The following is a 17,302-nucleotide window of genomic DNA, read 5'->3' as shown; positions in this document are numbered from 1 at the left end:
GGTCGACAAAGGCAGAACAGCTTTTCGTACAGATAATGGTAATGCTGTTGCCGATGAGTGTTAATAGAATCGATATTGTCTTGGACACAGTAGAAAATCTAGGGTTATCTTCGTCTTTATGGTGAAGAATGGGGTGAGGGATTTGTTTGTTGTTCCTTGTGGATTGGAGCACGGGAGTTGCAGAATCTTGAAGATTGGCCATTTTGGAATGGGGTGGAGTTGGCATGGAAGGCACATTGGGGATGGTGTTTTTGTGCAGCTGTGGCAGTGTGGGGTGGGTTGGCACATCGTGAGTTGCGTCGTAGAAACATAGAATGTAGGTGCAGGAGTAGGCCATTATGCCCTTCGAGGCAGCACCGCCATTCAATACGATCATGGCTGATCATCGAAAATCAGTTCCCCGTTCCTGCCTTCTCCCCATATCCTTTAATTCCGTGTCGGGAGATGCACATAATATGTTTGGCCCGCCGTGACCCAGCCAAAGAGACTGCTGTTTTCGTGGTTGGGTGGTTGGTTGGTGTTTTGGCCATGTAGACTGTTCGTGCCATTGACCTGAGCTTGTCTTGTTTCCTGCAGCTTGCTGTCAATATTGGCAACACACGATTGAATGAAATCTTTGAGGCAAACTTGCCAGCTCAGTGTGGTGTGAAACCTACTCCAACTAGTGACATGTGAGTACTAAACATGGCCCAGTGCTGTGAATGGGTGCTGTGAGTGGGTGCTGTGAGTGGGTGCTGTGAGTGGGTGCTGTGAGTGGGTGCTGTGAGTGGGTGCTGTGAGTCAAGTCAAGTCAATTTTATTTGTATAGCACATTTAAAAACAACCCACGTTGACCAAAGTGCTGCACATCTGATTAGGGAAAAAAAAAAGAAACATACAGTGGCAGGCAGCCAAACACAACGGCGCGGCCATCTTGAACAAAATGTTTAACTAAAGCAGAATGGTGTCCCGCGGCCGCACCGGGCGATGGAAGGCCCCGCGGCCGAGCCGCACCGGGCGCTGTTCAGTCCCGCGGCCGAGCCGCGCCGGGCGATGGAAGGCCCCGCGGAAGAGACCTAAAAAAAAAAGAAAGATTTCCCCCACCCCCCACATACCCACCCACCTTCACCACCCCCACCCCCCCCCCCCCCACATACACAACCAAAACAAAACACCCCACCACCAACACACAAACAAAAAGGACAAACAGACTGCCAGCGAGAGCAAATACTGCACCTGGGTGCATGTAATTCATATTCTTAAGAGATTGAATGAGATCTTTTTCAATTAAATTTTACATAGCTTCAGCTTTTCTGTGTCCAGCAGAGAGAAGGAATGGGTGACGTTTGGGTCGAGACCCTGTCTGAAGACTGAGATCCATGGATTTCTGAAGAAGTGTCTCGACCCGAAACTGGGTGCTGTGAATGGGTGCTGTGAATGGGTGCTGTGAATGGGTGCTGTGAATGGGTGCTGTGAATGGGTGCTGTGTGTGCCTGTATGCGCGCGTGTGTAGACAATATCCAAACCACCTAAAGAGTTTGAACATAAAGACTACGAAATAAAAATGCCAGTTTCTACAAAACTCTGTTTGTGCATGGGATTTGATTTTGAGTTTAGGAGCAAGGAAGTCCTTCTGCAGCTGTACAGGGCCCTGGTGAGACCGCACCTGGAGTATTGTGTGCAGTTTTGGTCTCCTAATTTGAGGGAGGACATTCTTGCTATTGAGGGAGTGCAGCGTAGGTTCACCAGGTTAATTCCCGGGATGGCGGGACTGACATATGATGAAAGAATGAATCGACTGGACTTGTATTCGCTGGAATTTCGAAGGATGCAAGGGGATCTTATAGAAGCATATAACATTCTTAAGTGGTTGGACAGGCTAGATGCAGGAAAAATGTTCCCGATGTTTGGGGAGTCCAGAACCAGGGGTCACAGTTTAAGAATAAGGGGTAGGCCATTTAGGACTGAGATGAGGAAAAACCTTTTCACCCAGAGAGTTGTGAATCTGTGGATTTCTTTGCCACAGGAGGCAGTGGAGGCCGATTAGCAATAGCTACACTAAACTAAATTTGCAAGGCTTGCAGTGTTTCAAAGTGCATTATTGATTGCTGTATTCTGAAAGGAACTGTGCAATTGAAATCTTTTATTCCTGTATCCACAGGAATGCCCGGAAAGAATATATTACAGCAAAATATGTGGAACATAAATATACAAAAAAAGGCATCTGCAAAGGGGGATTTAAGCTTTTTGAAGCCGTTCGGAACAGGGACCTCTTGGCTCTGTTGCAGATGCACGGGGAAGGTGTGGATTTTACTGCACCCCTGACACTACCAGATGGGCAGGTGATTCTTGTAGCCTTCTGATGGATGATGTTTCCCAGATTCATCCATCTATATACTAAAACTCTCGTTTGTTTGTTTGTTCCGGAACTACAGCCAAAACCTGTACACGATAACGCGACAATTTTAGGCCCACCTTACTCACCGTCGTCCCTTTGGTGCTAATGGTAGAAGTTTCATTGAAATCGGTGTTATACTTTTAAAGTTATTCACATTTTTAAGTTTCAATCTATCTCTGAGGGAGGGGGCGGTGGAGGGGGGAGGGGTTGAGGGGGAGGGAGGGGAGGGGGATGGGAGGAGAGGAGGAGAAGTGGGAGGAGAGGGTGCTGATGCAGGAGAGGTTTGGGCCCAACGGGTAAACTTGGTCTAGTATCTTTTAAAAATAAAAGATTTTCTGAGCCAGAATAGATGGGTACTGTCTCTGGTTTGAATTAGATGGATACAATTTTCTGGATGTCAATGGGATTTTTCACCTCAGAGACGAGAGTGCTTGTGTTTGATTTTATGTTGTTGTTGTTGTTTGTTGGATTTTATTCCAAATCATTGAGATCCTTCTGACGTTTTTTATTCACAAAATGCTGAAGTAACTCAGCGGGTCAGGCAGCATCTCAGGAGAGAAGGAATGGGCGACGTTTCGGGTCGAGACCCTTCTTCAGACTTATGTCAGAGGGGTGGGTTCCCGGATTCCCGCCCCCCTGACATCAGTCTGAAGAAGGGTCTGGACCCGAAACGTCACCCATTCCTTCTCTCCCGAGATGCTGCCTGACCCGTTGAGTTACTCCAGCATTTTGTGAATAAATACCTTCGATTTGTACCAGCATCTGCAGTTATTTTCTTATATATCCTTCTGATGGTTGCTACTTCTGCTTCTGTCCCTCGAAATTGTCATCCCTTGATGTTTGCAACCTTCAGCCCCCACCTTTGCCCTTCACCTGTTGCAAGGTTTTTTTTCAGAGATACAGCGCGGAAACAGGCCCTTTGGCCCATCGAGTCCTCGCCGAACAGCGATCCCCGCACAATAGCACTATCCCGCACCAGAGACAATTTTACACGTACACCAAGCCAATCGACCTACCAACCTGCACGCTTTGGAGTGTGGGAGGAAACCGAAGATAGAAACATAGAAAATAGGTGCAGGAGTAGGCCATTTGGCCCTTCGAGCCCGCACCGCCATTCAATATGATCATGGCTGATTATCCAACTCAGTATCCCGTACCTGCCTTCTCTCCATACCCCCTGATCCCTTTAGCCACAAGGGCCACATCTAACTCCCTCTTAAATATAGCCAATGGACTGGCCTCAAATACCTTCTGTGGCAGAGAATTCCACAGATTCACCACTCTCTGTGTGGGAAAAAAACGTTCTCATCTCGGTCCTAAAAGACTTCCCCCTTATCCTTAAACTGTGACCCCTTGTTCTGGACTTCCCCAACATCGGGAACAATCTTCCTGCATCTAGCCTGTCCAACCCCTTAAGAATTTTGTAAGTTTCTATAAGATCCCCCCTCAATCTTCTAAATTCCAGCGAGTACAAGCCGAGTCTATCCAGTCTTTCTTCATATGAAAGTCCTGCCATCCCAGGAACGTGATCCCAGGAGCTTGGAGATCTTGGAGGAAACCCACGCGGTCACGGGGAGAACGTGCAAACTCCTTGCACACAGCTCCAGCGGTCGGGATCGAACCAGGGTCTCCGGCACTGTGTGCGCTGTAAGGCAACGTGCCGAGGAGTTGTCTTCTCTCCCTTTGCGCCAGATCCCAGTGAGGAAATGAAAGAAGGAAACAAATTATTTGAATAGATAGATCTTGTGTTTTTAGTAAGAACATCTGTGACGTCACGGTGGCGCAGCGGTAGAGTTGCGGCCTTACATCGCCAGGGTCCCGGGGTCGATCCTGACCATGGGTGCTCGTCTGTACGGAGTTTGTACCTTCTCCCCGTGACCTGCGTGGGATTTCTCCCAGTTCTTCGGTTTGTTCCCACACTCCAAAGACTGGCAGGTTTGTCGGCTAATTGGCTTGGTAGAAATGGTTAAAAAAAAATGACAATTGTCCCTTGTGTGTGTAGGATAGCGTAAGTGTGCGGGGATCGCTGGTCGGCGCGGAGTCGGTGGGCCGATGGTCCTGTTTTTTGCGCTGTATCTCTAAACTAAACTGAAGTTTGTGTGTTGCCGGTCCTGTCTGGGGTTGCTGGTTTAAAACTGAAAGTTTGTCAGGAAGTGTAAAGTAATTTCCTGCCCCTATTTTTAAACTTTAGGAGCTTGGAGAAATACCACTGCACCTTGCCGTGCGCCTGGCAGACGGATCCTCGCTGGCGTTGGTCGATTTCCTCATCCAGAACGGGTGTGTACTGCTTCTGCTCTCTGAGTCTGGCGCATACGTATTTCTGGCTGTTAGAAACATAGAAAATAGGTGCAGGAGTAGGCCATTCGGCCCTTCGAGCCTGCACCGCCATTCAATACGATCATTGCTGATCATCCAACTCAGTACCCCGTACCTACCTTCTCTCCATACCCCCTGATCCCTTTAGCCACAAGGGCCACATCTAACTCCCTCTTAAATATAGCCAATGAACTGGCCTCAACTACCCTCTGTGGCAGAGAATTCCACAGATTCACCACTCTCTGTGTGGAAAAAAAACTTTCTCATCTCGGTTCTAAAAGACTTCCCCCTTATCCTCAGTCTGAAGAAGGGTCTCGACCCGAAACGTCACCCATTCCTTCTCTCCCGAGATGCTGCCTGACCTGCTGAATTACTCCAGCATTTTGTGAATAAATCCCCTTATCCTTAAACTGTGACCCCTTGTTCTGGACTTCCCCAACATCGGGAACAATCTTCCTGCATCTAGCCTGTCCAACCCCTTAAGAATTTTGTAAGTTTCTATAAGATCCCCCCTCAATCTTCTAAATTCCAGCGATCTGTCTGTCGACACCAGAGTGCTTGTGTTAGATTATGTTGTTGTTGTTGTTTAGAGTCACACAGCGTGGAAACAGGTCCTTCGTCCCAACTTGCCCACACCCACCAACATGTCCCACCTGCCCGCGTTTGGCCCTTATCCTGCCAAACCTGTCCTATCCATGTACCAGTCTAATTGTTTCTTAAACGTTGCGATGGTCCCTGCCACGACTGCCTCCTCTGGCAGCTCGTTCCATACACCCGCCACTCTTTTGTGTGAAAAGATTGCCCCCTCGGGTTCCTATTTAAACCTTTCCCCCTTCACCTCAAGGCTGTGTCCTCTGGTTCTCTGCTCCTCTACCTGGTGTATTCCTCTCCTGATGTTTGCTGGACTTTGTTCCAAGTCAGAGTATCCCCTCTGAGCTCCTTCTAGTAATTGCCATCCGAGCCAGATGCTAAACCACAACGGTCTATGCAGATTTTTTTAGGAAGGGGAAGGGGGGGAATGTGGAAATAAAAAAGCACATGCTTTATTTGTTACATGCCCCACTCGTATTTACTGTACAGACTATTTATACACTCACTGCACCGAGCAACTCGATATCGCTTGGCTAGCTTCAAGGTTGTGAAGTTGAGTAAATGATTAAAAGCAGCCGGGGGATTTTGCTTGCGTGCGCTAGCCCAGCCTTGTAAAAATAGTTGTGTGGTGTTCCCCACAGGGGTGGGCTGGACGTGAAGACATCAGAGGGCAACACCGCCCTCCATTACTGCTGCCTGTACAACAAAACCGAGAGCCTCAAGCTGCTACTGAAGGGGAAGGCCGGCATGCAGATCGGTGAGGCTGACTAAACGACGTGTCCAGTGGCAATCTCGAGTTTTCGCCTCGGGATTCCCCTTTCTGCTTCTCTAGTTGCCTTCATAAATTCATAGGTGATAGGAGCAGAACTTGGCCATTCGGCCCATCAAGTCCACTCCGCCATTCAATAGACAATAGACAACAGGTGCAGGAGTAGGCCATTCGGCCCTTCGAGCCAGCGCCACCATTTAATGTGATCATGGCTGATCATTCTCAATCAGTACCCCGTTCCTGCCTTCTCCCCATACCCACTGACTCCACTATCCTTAAAAGCTCTATCTAGGTGGATCTTACCTGGTCTACCAACACCATCACCACAGTGAAGAAGGCACAGCAGAGACTCCACTTCCATACGAGAACTGAACACTACCTTCTGCACTAGGCAACACTGTTAAAACTTTTGTACTTAATATAATTGTATTTATTTGTTTTTGCATTTATTGCATATATGTTTTTACGCACCGTCAGGATTGGCTATTTTTTAATTTTGTTGTACTCGTTGCAATGACAATAAATGAATATTATTATTATCATATCATATCATATACATACAGCCGGAAACAGGCCTTTTCGGCCCACCAAGTCCGTGCCGCCCAGCGATCCCCGTACATTAACACTATCCTACACCCACTAGGGACAATTTTTACATTTACCCAGCCAATTAACCTACATACCTGTACGTCTTTGGAGTGTGGGGAGGAAACCGAAGATCTCGGAGGAAACCCACGCAGGTCACGGGGAGAACGTACAAACTCCTTACAGTGCAGCGCCCGTAGTCAGGATCGAACCTGAGTCTCCGGCGCTGCATTCGCTGTAAAGCAGCAACTCTACCGTTGCGCTACCGTGCCGCCTCTCTCTTGAATGCTCTCTCTTGAATGCATTCAGAGAATTGGCCTCCACTGCCTTCTGAGGCAATCACGGCTGATCTATCACTCCTGATCCTTCTCTCCTGAGATGCTGCCTGACCTGCTGAGTTACTCCAGCATTTTGTGGAATAAATACCTTCGATTTGTACCAGCATCTGCAGTTATTTCCTTACACTATCTCTCCCTCCTAACCGCGTTCTCCTCCCCATAACCCCTGACGCCCGTACTGATCGAGAAATATCTATCTCTGCCTTAAAAATATCCACTGACTTGGCCTCCACGGCCTTCTGTGGCAATGAATTCCACAGATTCACCACCCTCTGACAGAACAATTTCCTAAAGGAACGTCCTTTAATTCTGCGGCTGTGGCCTCTGGTCCTAGACTCTGCCACTAGTGGAAACATCCTTTCCACATCCACTCAGTAGAGGCCTTTCACAATTCGGTACGTTTCAATGAGGTCCCCCCTCATCCTTCTAAACTCCAGCGAGTACAGGCCCAGTGCTGTCAAACGCTCATCGTATGTTAACCCCCTCATTCCTGGGATCCTTCATGTAAACATCCTCTGGACCCTTTCCAGTGGCAGCACATCCTTCCTCGGATAGGGGGCCCAAAATGGCTCCCTTTTTGGCAACAACTGATATACTTGCCTCGGCTACTTTACCAGAGTGCTTTAATGTTATGTTTTATTTTCCAGCGCCCTGTCAAAGTATTTTCGGTGGTTTTGCAGGGATTAAATTGTTGTACGAAGATTTTTTTTTTCTTGCCCCTGTGGAGTTTGGCCTGCAAGACCCTGGGCCCCAGGGTTGCCAACTTCAATAGACAATAGGTGCAGGAGTAGGCCATTCGGCCCTTTGAGCCAGCACCGCCATTCAATGTGATCATGGCTGATCATTCTCAATCAGTACCCCATTCCTGCCTTCTCCCCATACCCCCTGACTCCGCTATCCTTAAGAGCTCTATCTAGCTCTCTCTTGAATGCATTCAGAGAATTGGCCTCCACTGCCTTCTGAGGCAGAGAATTCCACAGATTCACGACTTTCTGACTGAAAAAGTTTTTCCTCATCCCAGTTCTAAATGGCCTCCCCTTATTCTTAAACTATGGCCCCTTTTCTGGACTCCCCCAACATTGGGATCATGTTTCCTGCCTCTAACGTGTCCAATCCCTTAATAATCTTATACGTTTCGATAAGATCCCCTCTTCATCCTTCTAAAGCCTAGTCGCTCCAGTCTTTCAACATATGACAGTCCCGCCATTCAGGGAATTAACCTAGTAAACCTACGCTGCACACCGCCCCACGTGACCTCACCCAGCCAGCGGCCACGTGCTCCCGCTCCACCAATGGCGGCCGCCATTGGTGGAGCGGGAGCACGTGGCCGCTGGCTGGGTGAGGTCACGTGGGGCGCGGGGCGGTGACGTCACCCTTTGTCCCTTATTTGGAAGTTGGCAACCGTACTAATACGGGACAAGGGCGGTCTCGCACGGGACAAACCAATTTAGCCAAAAATACGGGGATGTCCCGGCTAATACGATACAGTTGGCAATCCGTCTGGGCCCCTTCGCTCCAGCATTCCCTTCAGCAGTTCATGTGGTTTTTTTGAGTTCCAATCTCAGTTTGTTAATCATCTCGTAAATCAACACAAAACCCGGGCCAAGAAATTGCCTTTGTTGAGCAGAATGAATTTGGGGCCCCCTCAGGCCTACTAGCATGTGTTTGTTTAAAGAAAAAAATCAGTATGCGTCTCATTCTATTCATTCATGCACTGATGTTGAGCTTCCAATCCATCGCCTTTCCTCTCCACCCCCCCCCCACCACTTCATTTATTTTTCTTGCTGCAAGCCCAAATTGGAGGAACAGCAACTCGTATTTTACTGGTAGACACAAAATGCTGGAATAACTCAGCGGGTCAGGCAGCGTCTCGGGAGAGAAGGAATGGGTGGCGCTTCGGGTCGAGACCCTTCTTCAGACTGATGTCAGGGGAGGGGGCGGGACAAAGATAGGATGTAGTCGGAGACGGGAAGACTAGTGGGAGAACTGAGAAGGGGGAGGGGATGCAGGGACTACCTGAAGTTAGAGAAGTCAATGTTCATACCACTGGGGTGTATTTTGCTCGGGCAGCTGACAACCCAGCGGTATGAATATTGATTTCTCTAACTTCAAGTATCTCCATCTTTCTCCCACCCTAGACATCACCCTAGTTTCACTGTCGTCCTGCTTAGTTTCACTCATTAGTATCCCCTCGTTATCACCTTTTCCCTCTGCCAACAATGAACCATTGTGGGCTCCACCTTTCCTTGATCATCGTTGCTGGCTTTGATTTGGTCTTGTCAACACCTTTTCATTCATTTATTCTTTGCACCTCTTCATACTCTAGTTTCCCTCTCCCCCGACTCTCGGTCTGAAGAAGGGTCCTGACCTGAAACGTCACCCATTCCTTTTCTCCAGAGATGCTGGCTGACCCGCTAAGTTACTCCGGCATTTGGTGTCTATCGTTTTGCAAACCAGCATCTGCAGTTCCATCCGACAGAGAAAAGGAAAAAATTGAGAAATCTTCCTGCGTTGCCTTACCTTGTTCACCAGGAGAAATTAGATTTTTTAGATTTAGAGATACAGTGCGGAAACAGGCCCTTCGGCCCACCAAGTCCGCGCCACCCAGCGATCCCCGCACATTAACACTATCCTACACACACTTACATTTTACCCAGTCAATTACATTTAACCCAGCCAATTAACCTACATACCTGTACGTCTTTGGAGTGTGGGAGGAAACCGAAGATCTCGGAGAAAACCCACGCAGGTCACGGGGAGAACGTACAAACTCCGTACAGACGGCGACCGTAGTCAGGATCGAACCGGAGTCTCCGGCGCTGCATTCGCTGTAAGGCAGCAACTCTACCGCTGCGCCACCGTGCATAGATGACTTTGAAGCAGCTGCCACAGGAAGGGCAAAGCTGTGGGATGGTGGTCTTCATTGAAACTGAATAATTGCAGCAGAGAGCCACCGTGGGCAGGAAGGGTGGAGCATTTGTTTAGAACAGGATGCATTCTTGTGGCTCCTTTGCTCAGTTGGGCCCCATTTTGGAAACTAGCCAAGACATGGGATCATTGACTGGGATTGTGTGACTTGATTAACACCGTCGGGTGGCACGGTGGCGCAGCGGTCAAGTTGCTGCCCTGCAGTGCCAGACACCCGGGTTCAGATCCTGACCACGGGCGCTGCCTGTACGGAGTTTGTACGTTCTCTCCGTGACCTGCATGGGTTTTCTCCGGGAGCACTGGTTTCGTCCCACGATCCAAAGATGTACACGTTTGTAGACTAAATTGGCTTGGTAAAATTGTAAATCGTTGCTGGTGTGTGTAGGAAAGTGTCAGTGTATGGGATCGCTGGTTGGTGCGGACTTGTGAGCCAAAGGGCCGGTTTCTGCTGCATCTCCAAACGAAAGTAAAGTAATCTCTTGACCTTTCCTCTCGCAGGGAACGTGGTCGGAGAGACGGCCCTGGACGTGGCGAAGAAGTTCAACCACACACGCTGCGAGGAACTGGTACGGTCTTGGAACGAACGCTCAACCATTTCTAAGCTCATTGTGGTGAGCGTGTAGCAGAGGTTGAACTGTCCTGTGTGGCTTCCTTGCAGATTGGTCAAGCGCTGGCGGGGAAGTTCGGCCCCTCAGTTCACGTGGAGTACGAGTGGGGGATGCACCAGGATTATGTTTACGACAGTGAGGAGGAGACGGATGAAAAGGTAACGTTAGACCCGTGCGGTTTTGTTGTCGGCCTGCTGGCCTTTCATCCAGTGTTTGCACCTCTGCTGGATCATTGCATCTAGTTTAGTTTAGAGCGTGGAAACAGGCCCTTCGGCCCACCGGGTCCGTTTTGACCATCAATCACCCCGTGCACTAGCACTATCCTACACACACTAGGGACGATTGACAATTTACAGAAGCCAATTAGCCTACACGCCTGTACGTCTCTGGAGTGTGGGAGGAAACCGGAGCACCTGGAGAAAACCAACGCGGTCACGGGGAGAACGTACAAACTCCGCACAGACAGCACTCGTGGTCAGGATCGAACCCGGGGTCTCTGACGCTGTACGGCAGCAATTCTACCGCCACGCCACCGTGCTGCCCATAGTACAGTTGGCATCCTTACACACGAAGGATATCAAAGCCACTTGGAAGTGCAGAGTAGATTTAGTAGAATGGTACGAGGGCCCTGAAAACATTAAGAGGAGATTTTAGACAGAGATTTAAAGGCGGAGATTAACAGATTCTTGGTTAGTAAGGGTGTGGAGGATTATGAAAAGGCCGGAGAATGGGGTTGAGAGGGAAAGATAGACCAGCCAGGATTGAATGGAGGAGTGGACTTGATGGGCCGAATGGCCTGATCCGACTTATGATTTGATTGAAACATTCAAAATGGTGAATTGTTCTGCTCTGATCTGTTGTGTCTTCAACAGTGAAGGGTCTGGAACTCCTTTCCTAAGTCGGATCTCTCAGCTTTAAGCTGCACTTCCAACTTTAAAGATGTTCTCAAAAGCCTATTCTTTAAAACAAGGTTTATGCCATGCAGGATCGTGTTTCCTGTTGTGGATTAGGGGGGAAGTATTTGTTTGATAATGCACCTTTGAAGTGGAGTGAACCATTTTACAAGTTAAACGTGCTCTGTAAAATGAAGTTGTTAAGTGATTCGGGTTTTAATCTTAAGGGGAAAATCCCACAAGACCAACTCTATTTCTTCTTGCATTATAAGAAAATAACTGCAGATGCTGGTACAAATCGATTTATTCACAAAATGCTGGAGTAACTCAGCAGGTCAGGCAGCATCTCGGGAGAGAAGGAATGGGTGACGTTTCGGGTCGAGACCCTTCTTCAGACTGATGTCGGGGGTGGGACAAAGGAAGGATATAGGTGGAGACAGGAAGATAGAGGGAGATCTGGGAAGGAGGAGGGGAAGAGAGGGACAGAGGAGCTATCTGAAGTTGGAGAAGTCGACGTTCATACCACCGGGCCGCAAACTGCCCAGGCGAAATATGAGGTGCTGCTCCTCCAATTTCCGGTGGGCCTCACTATGGCACTGGAGGAGGCCCATGACAGAGAGGTCAGACTGGGAATGGGAGGGGGAGTTAAAGTGCTGGGCCACCGGGAGATCAGTTGCGTGATGGGGTAGGTGAACCTGTGCTGCCCTCTTGTGGTGGGTTACTGTCCCGTACAACAAGAGGCCTGTTTGTGATGAATGGAATACTGTGTAGGAAGGAACTGCAGATGCTGGTTTACACCAAAGATAGACGCAAAATGCTGGAGGAACTCAGCGGATCAGGCAGCATCTCTGGAGAGAAGGAATGGGTGACATTTCTGGTCGAGACCCTTCTTTAGACTGTGGTGTGGAGTAGAATATTGTGCTTCCTTTTTCCATATTTTGCTCATTTTATGTTGCTTAATTTACTTCCCCTAGCCCTCTTATGCCGCTCAGAATTACAAGTTAATTTTGCAGCATGAGGCAATTGCTTAGGTGATTAAAAATTGACACGAGTTCTGTGCGGAGAATAATTCCAGACAGAGTTAAGCTTTTGGTTTAATTTGAAGATGGAGCGTGGAAGGAAGCCCTTCGGCCCACCTAGTACATGCCAGCCTTTGATCACTTCAACTATCGACCATCTACGTTAACCCACTTTTGCATCCATTTCCAACACATGGGGGGTAATTTTACAGAGGCCAATTAACCAACAAATCCGCACATCTCTGGGATGCAGGAGGAAGCCCACGTGGTCACAGGTAGAATGTGCAAATTCCACACACAAAGAATCTATCTATCTCTGCCTTAAACATATCCTCTGACTTGGCCTCCACAGCCCTCTGTGGCAAATAATTCCACAGATTCACCACCCTCTGACTAAAGAAATGTCTCCTCATCTCCTTCCTATAAGAACATCCTTTAATTCTGAGGCTGTGACCTCTAGTCCCAGACTCTCCCACTGGTGGAAACATCCTCTCCACATCCACTCTATCCAAACCTTTCACTATTCTGTACATTTCAATGAGGTCCCCCCTCATTCTTCTAATCTCCAGCGAGTCCAGGCCCGGTGCTGACAAACGCCCATCATAGGTTACCCTACTCGTTCCTGGGATCTTTCTTGAGGTAGATGTTTGGACATGGGGGGAAACGTGAAGGATGGGTGGGAGGGATGGAGGTGCAGGGTGAGCTTTGATCTTTCCCAGTTTGGAGGAAGCGCGAGGCATTGGCCTGTTTCTGTATTGCGTGATGTTCATTCCAATGCCATTGGCCGTAGTGATGACTTGGCTCACCGCAACCACTGTTGTCTCTCTCCTTGCACCAGGTCAGCCCTTCGCAGAGATCCTTCAAGTCCAGCGGCCCCGGTCACCACTCGCCCACTTCTCCGAGTGGCTCCGTGACTTCCTCGCCGTTCGTCAACCCCAGTCCGTCCGGCTCCAAGAAGGAACGATGGAGTTTTGCCGGCGCCAACATCGTGAATGAGACGTACGGGGCCTTGGTCCTTCTGCCGAAGACAGTAGCTCCGTCTCCATCCTCTGACTCCGTCCCTCCACCACTGCCGGTCAAGACGTTCACCAGGGGTGAGTGTTCAAGGGTAGACCGGGACCAGGAGGCCTTTAGAAATGTGGTCAACCTGGATAGGGGCTACAGCACCTTGGGCACAACCCATCGTGGACTTAAAGTTGACTTAAAAGTTCTGAAATGTTAACGATGATATTTACTGGACGGCACGGTGGCGCGGCGGTTGAGTTGTTGCCTCGCCGCGCCGGAGACCCAGGTTCGATCCCGACTACGGGTGCTGCCTGTACGGAGTTTGCACGTTCTCCCCGTGACCTGCGCGGGTTTTCTCCCAGATCTTCGGTTTCCTCCCACAAGGCCAAAGACGTGCAGGTACCTAGGTAAATTGGCTTGGCAAATGCAAAAAGAAAATTGTCCCTAGGGCGTGTGGGATAGCGCTAATGTGCGGGGATCGCTGGTCGGCGCGGACCAGGTTGGGCCGAAGGGCCTGTTTGCGTGCTGTATCTCTAAACTAAACAACGTGAGGTGCTGGCGTGATATTCACTCAGCTGGTCCTGCTGCCTCTGTTTGTAGCATTCGGTCCACCCTCCATTTCAGCTCTCCTGCCTTTCCGTTATCTCTATCATTTCTACCATTCTGTCCTCTTCTCCTTTCATTCACAAAATGCTGGAGGGACTCAGCAGGTCAGGCAGCATCTCGGGAGAGAAGGAATGGGTGACGTTTCGGGTCGAGACCATTCTTCACTCTGAAGAAGGGTCTCGACCCGAAACGTCACCCATTCCTTCTCTCCCGAGATGCTGCCTGACCTGCTGAGTCCCTCCAGCATTTTGTGAATAAATACCTTTGATTTGTACCAGCATCTGCAGTTATTTTCTTATATTCTTCTCCCTTTCATGGTCGTTTACTTTCACTTGAGCATTTCTATTCAACTTGCCTCACCCGGTTGCCAAACACTTTAATTCCCATTCCCACACTGACCTCTCTGTCCTGGGCCTCCTCCATTGTCAGAGTGAGGCCAAAAGCAAATCAGCACCTCGTATTTCGCTTGGGCAGCTTACAACCCAGTGGTATGATGTTTGATTTCAAGTAACCCTTGCATCCCCTCTCTCTCTCTCCATCCATCCCCACCTTGGTCATCGTACTAGTTTCACTGTCGTCCTGTTGAGTTTCATTGTCTGTATAACTCGTTCCCCTAGCCCACACCCAGCAATGGGCCGTTTCCTTGACAACCGTTACTTTTTGCCTACCTTTCATTTATTTGTTCTATATTACGCTCTATATCTCTCATTTCCCTTCCCCCTGGATCTCAGTCTGAAGAAGGGTCTCGACCCAAAATGTCGCCTATTCCTTTTCTCCAGAGATGCTGCCCGACCCACAAGTTGAGTTACTCCAGCTTTTTGTGTCGTGTCTCACCATCATCTCTGTGTGCTCGGCATATTCACCTTGTGGGTCCCTGCCGCTGGATTTTCTAACGGGTTGAGGAGTGGTTATTGTACTGGGTTGGATTAAGCTTGATTCCCCCAGCCATTGGCCTTGCCTCTCAGCCACGCCTTGGTTGTGCATGTCCTCCATGGCCATTTTTTGCCTGCGTTCAAGCTTGGTCCGAAGATAGACACAAAAAGTTGGAGTAACACAGGCAGCTTCTCGGGAGAGAAGGGATGGGTGACGTTTCGGGTCGAGACCCTTCTCCGCCCAGTTTACGGACACAATGGATTCATAGCATTGTGATGCCCTCTTTCAGCTGGCTCCATGGATGGGCAAAACAGACGTGCCTCCTCGTCACCGGGGCATAGCCCTGTCCACTCGCTGGCTTCGAGCTACGTGACCCCAACTACCAAAGCTCCAGGTAATCACTCCCTTTGGTCCACAGACCCTTTTCCGTGTTTGACCAGGGCACGCCCTGTACAGGGAGCAGATGAACCATTTCACACGCAGAGTTGAACTGAAAGAGAAGGTGCTTTTGAGATCTGGGACTGCAGTTCTCTTTGACTATCGTCCTTGTTCACTACCTGCGTGTCAAATCAGACCAGCTCTCAAACCACAGCCTGGAGGTTGGCTGGGCAAACCTGCAAGCAACAAAGCAAGGAGATGAGGAGAAATTTCTTTAGTCAGAGGGTGGCGAATCTGTGGAATTCATTGCAAATTCATTCACTGTGGAGGCCAAGTCAATGGATAATTTTTAAGGCAGAGATAAGTAGATTCTTGATTAGTACGGGTGTCAGGGGTTAGACAATAGGTGCAGGAGTAGGCCATTCGGCCCTTCGAACCACCACCACCATTCAATGTGATCATGGCTGATCATTCTCAATCAGTACCCCATTCCTGCCTTCTCCCCATACTCCCTGACTCCGCTATCCTTAAGAGCTCTGTCGAGCTCTCTCTTGAAAGCATCCAGAGAATTGGCCTCCACTGCCTTCTGAGGCAGAATTCCACAGATTTACAACTCTCTGACTGAAAACGTTTTCCCTCATTTCCGTTCTAAATGGCCTACCTCTTATTCTTAAACTGTGGCCCCTGGTTCTGGACTCCCCCAACATTGGGAACATCTTTCCTGCCTCTAACGTGTCCAATCCCTTAATGATCTTGTATGTTTCAATAAGATCCCCTCTCATCCTTCTAAATTCCAGTGTATGCAAGCCTAGTCACTCCAGTCTTTCAACATATGACAGTCCCGCCATTCCAGGAATTAACCTATGCTGCACGCCCTCAATAGCAAGAATATCCTTCCTCAAATTTGGAGACCAAAACTGCACACAGTACTCCAGGTGCGGTCTCACTAGGGTCCTGTACAACTGCAGAAGGACCTCTTTGCTCCTATACTCAACTCCTCTTGTTATGAAGGCCAACATTCCATTGGCTTTCTTCACTGCCTGCTGTACCTGCATGCTTCCTTTCAGTGACTGATGCACTAGGACACCCAGATCTCGTTGTACGTCCCCTTTTCCTAACGACACCATTATGCGGGTTATGCGGAGAAGGCAGAAGAATGGGGTTAGGAGGGAGAGATAGATCAGCCACGATTGAACGACAGAATACGCTTGATGGGCCGAATGGCCTAATTCTACTCCTATCACATGACCTGATGATGCTGTCACAGGGAGACTGACTTTCCCCACCTACACTAGTCCCATCTGCCTGCGTTTGGCCCGTGACATGGCAGAGGTGCGGAATGATCTGTTGGTTTGTCGGTGTTCTGTCAGTAAAATTGCCTCTGAAATGATGAACGATCCCAACTCTTTACCTCTGGTCAGGCCGTCTGGATCTGCCCTGGAGACACTCGGTTGATGGGTCCACAGATGCCTTGAGCTGCCAGAGCTGGTCGAATTCTCAGAAGAGGTTGTCCCACCACTGGGGTTCACTGGCGCCGACAGACCTGCCAGAGTGCCGGAGGCAGGAGGTCCCGTCCGAGCCGGCCCAGCAGCAGTCCGAGCCGCAGCCAGCACCCATGCAGCCAGCACCCATGCAGCCAGCACCCATGCAGCCAGCACCCACGCATGAACCACCGCCGCCCACCAGGTAAGGAGCTCTCCCTTCACCAGGCTGACCATTGTGCTTTCAGCACCCGAGCCCTGCCTCAGCTGGTCTGCTGTGAGATCGTAATTGTGCACTTGCTTTGCTAGAGACGCGTACAGAGATGCAGCACGGAGACAGGCCATTCGGCCCACCGAGTCGGCGCCGACCGGCGATCCCCGTACACTAGCACCATCCGACACACGAGGGAGATTTAATTTTTTTTTTTTACTGAAGCCAATTAACCCACAAACCTGTACATCTTTGGAGTGTGGGAGTAAACGGAGCACCCGGAGAAAACTCACGAGGTTACAGGGATAGCGTACAAACTCCGTA

At 49.4% G+C, this 17,302-nt stretch overlaps 1 protein-coding gene across 2 annotated transcripts in view; it reads left to right on the top strand.

Moving 5' to 3' along the window:
- LOC144606949 (arf-GAP with SH3 domain, ANK repeat and PH domain-containing protein 2-like) overlaps window positions 1–17,302 on the top strand; it is a 101,084-nt gene that overhangs the window by 73,219 nt on the left and 10,563 nt on the right. For both annotated transcript variants that reach the window (XM_078423474.1, XM_078423475.1), the window contains exons 16-24: window positions 577–671; window positions 2,141–2,321; window positions 4,569–4,654; window positions 5,926–6,041; window positions 10,403–10,470; window positions 10,563–10,670; window positions 13,263–13,518; window positions 15,198–15,302; window positions 16,708–16,972. In XM_078423474.1, the coding sequence (XP_078279600.1) occupies window positions 577–671; window positions 2,141–2,321; window positions 4,569–4,654; window positions 5,926–6,041; window positions 10,403–10,470; window positions 10,563–10,670; window positions 13,263–13,518; window positions 15,198–15,302; window positions 16,708–16,972 (1,280 nt within the window). The remainder of the gene's footprint in view (window positions 1–576; window positions 672–2,140; window positions 2,322–4,568; window positions 4,655–5,925; window positions 6,042–10,402; window positions 10,471–10,562; window positions 10,671–13,262; window positions 13,519–15,197; window positions 15,303–16,707; window positions 16,973–17,302) is intronic.

The sequence above is a fragment of the Rhinoraja longicauda genome, chromosome 27 (genome assembly GCF_053455715.1).
Source record: "Rhinoraja longicauda isolate Sanriku21f chromosome 27, sRhiLon1.1, whole genome shotgun sequence".
Lineage (NCBI taxonomy): Eukaryota > Metazoa > Chordata > Chondrichthyes > Rajiformes > Arhynchobatidae > Rhinoraja > Rhinoraja longicauda.
The sequence above is the reverse complement of the archived record's forward strand: the minus strand, read 5'-3'. Positions and strand labels throughout refer to the sequence as shown.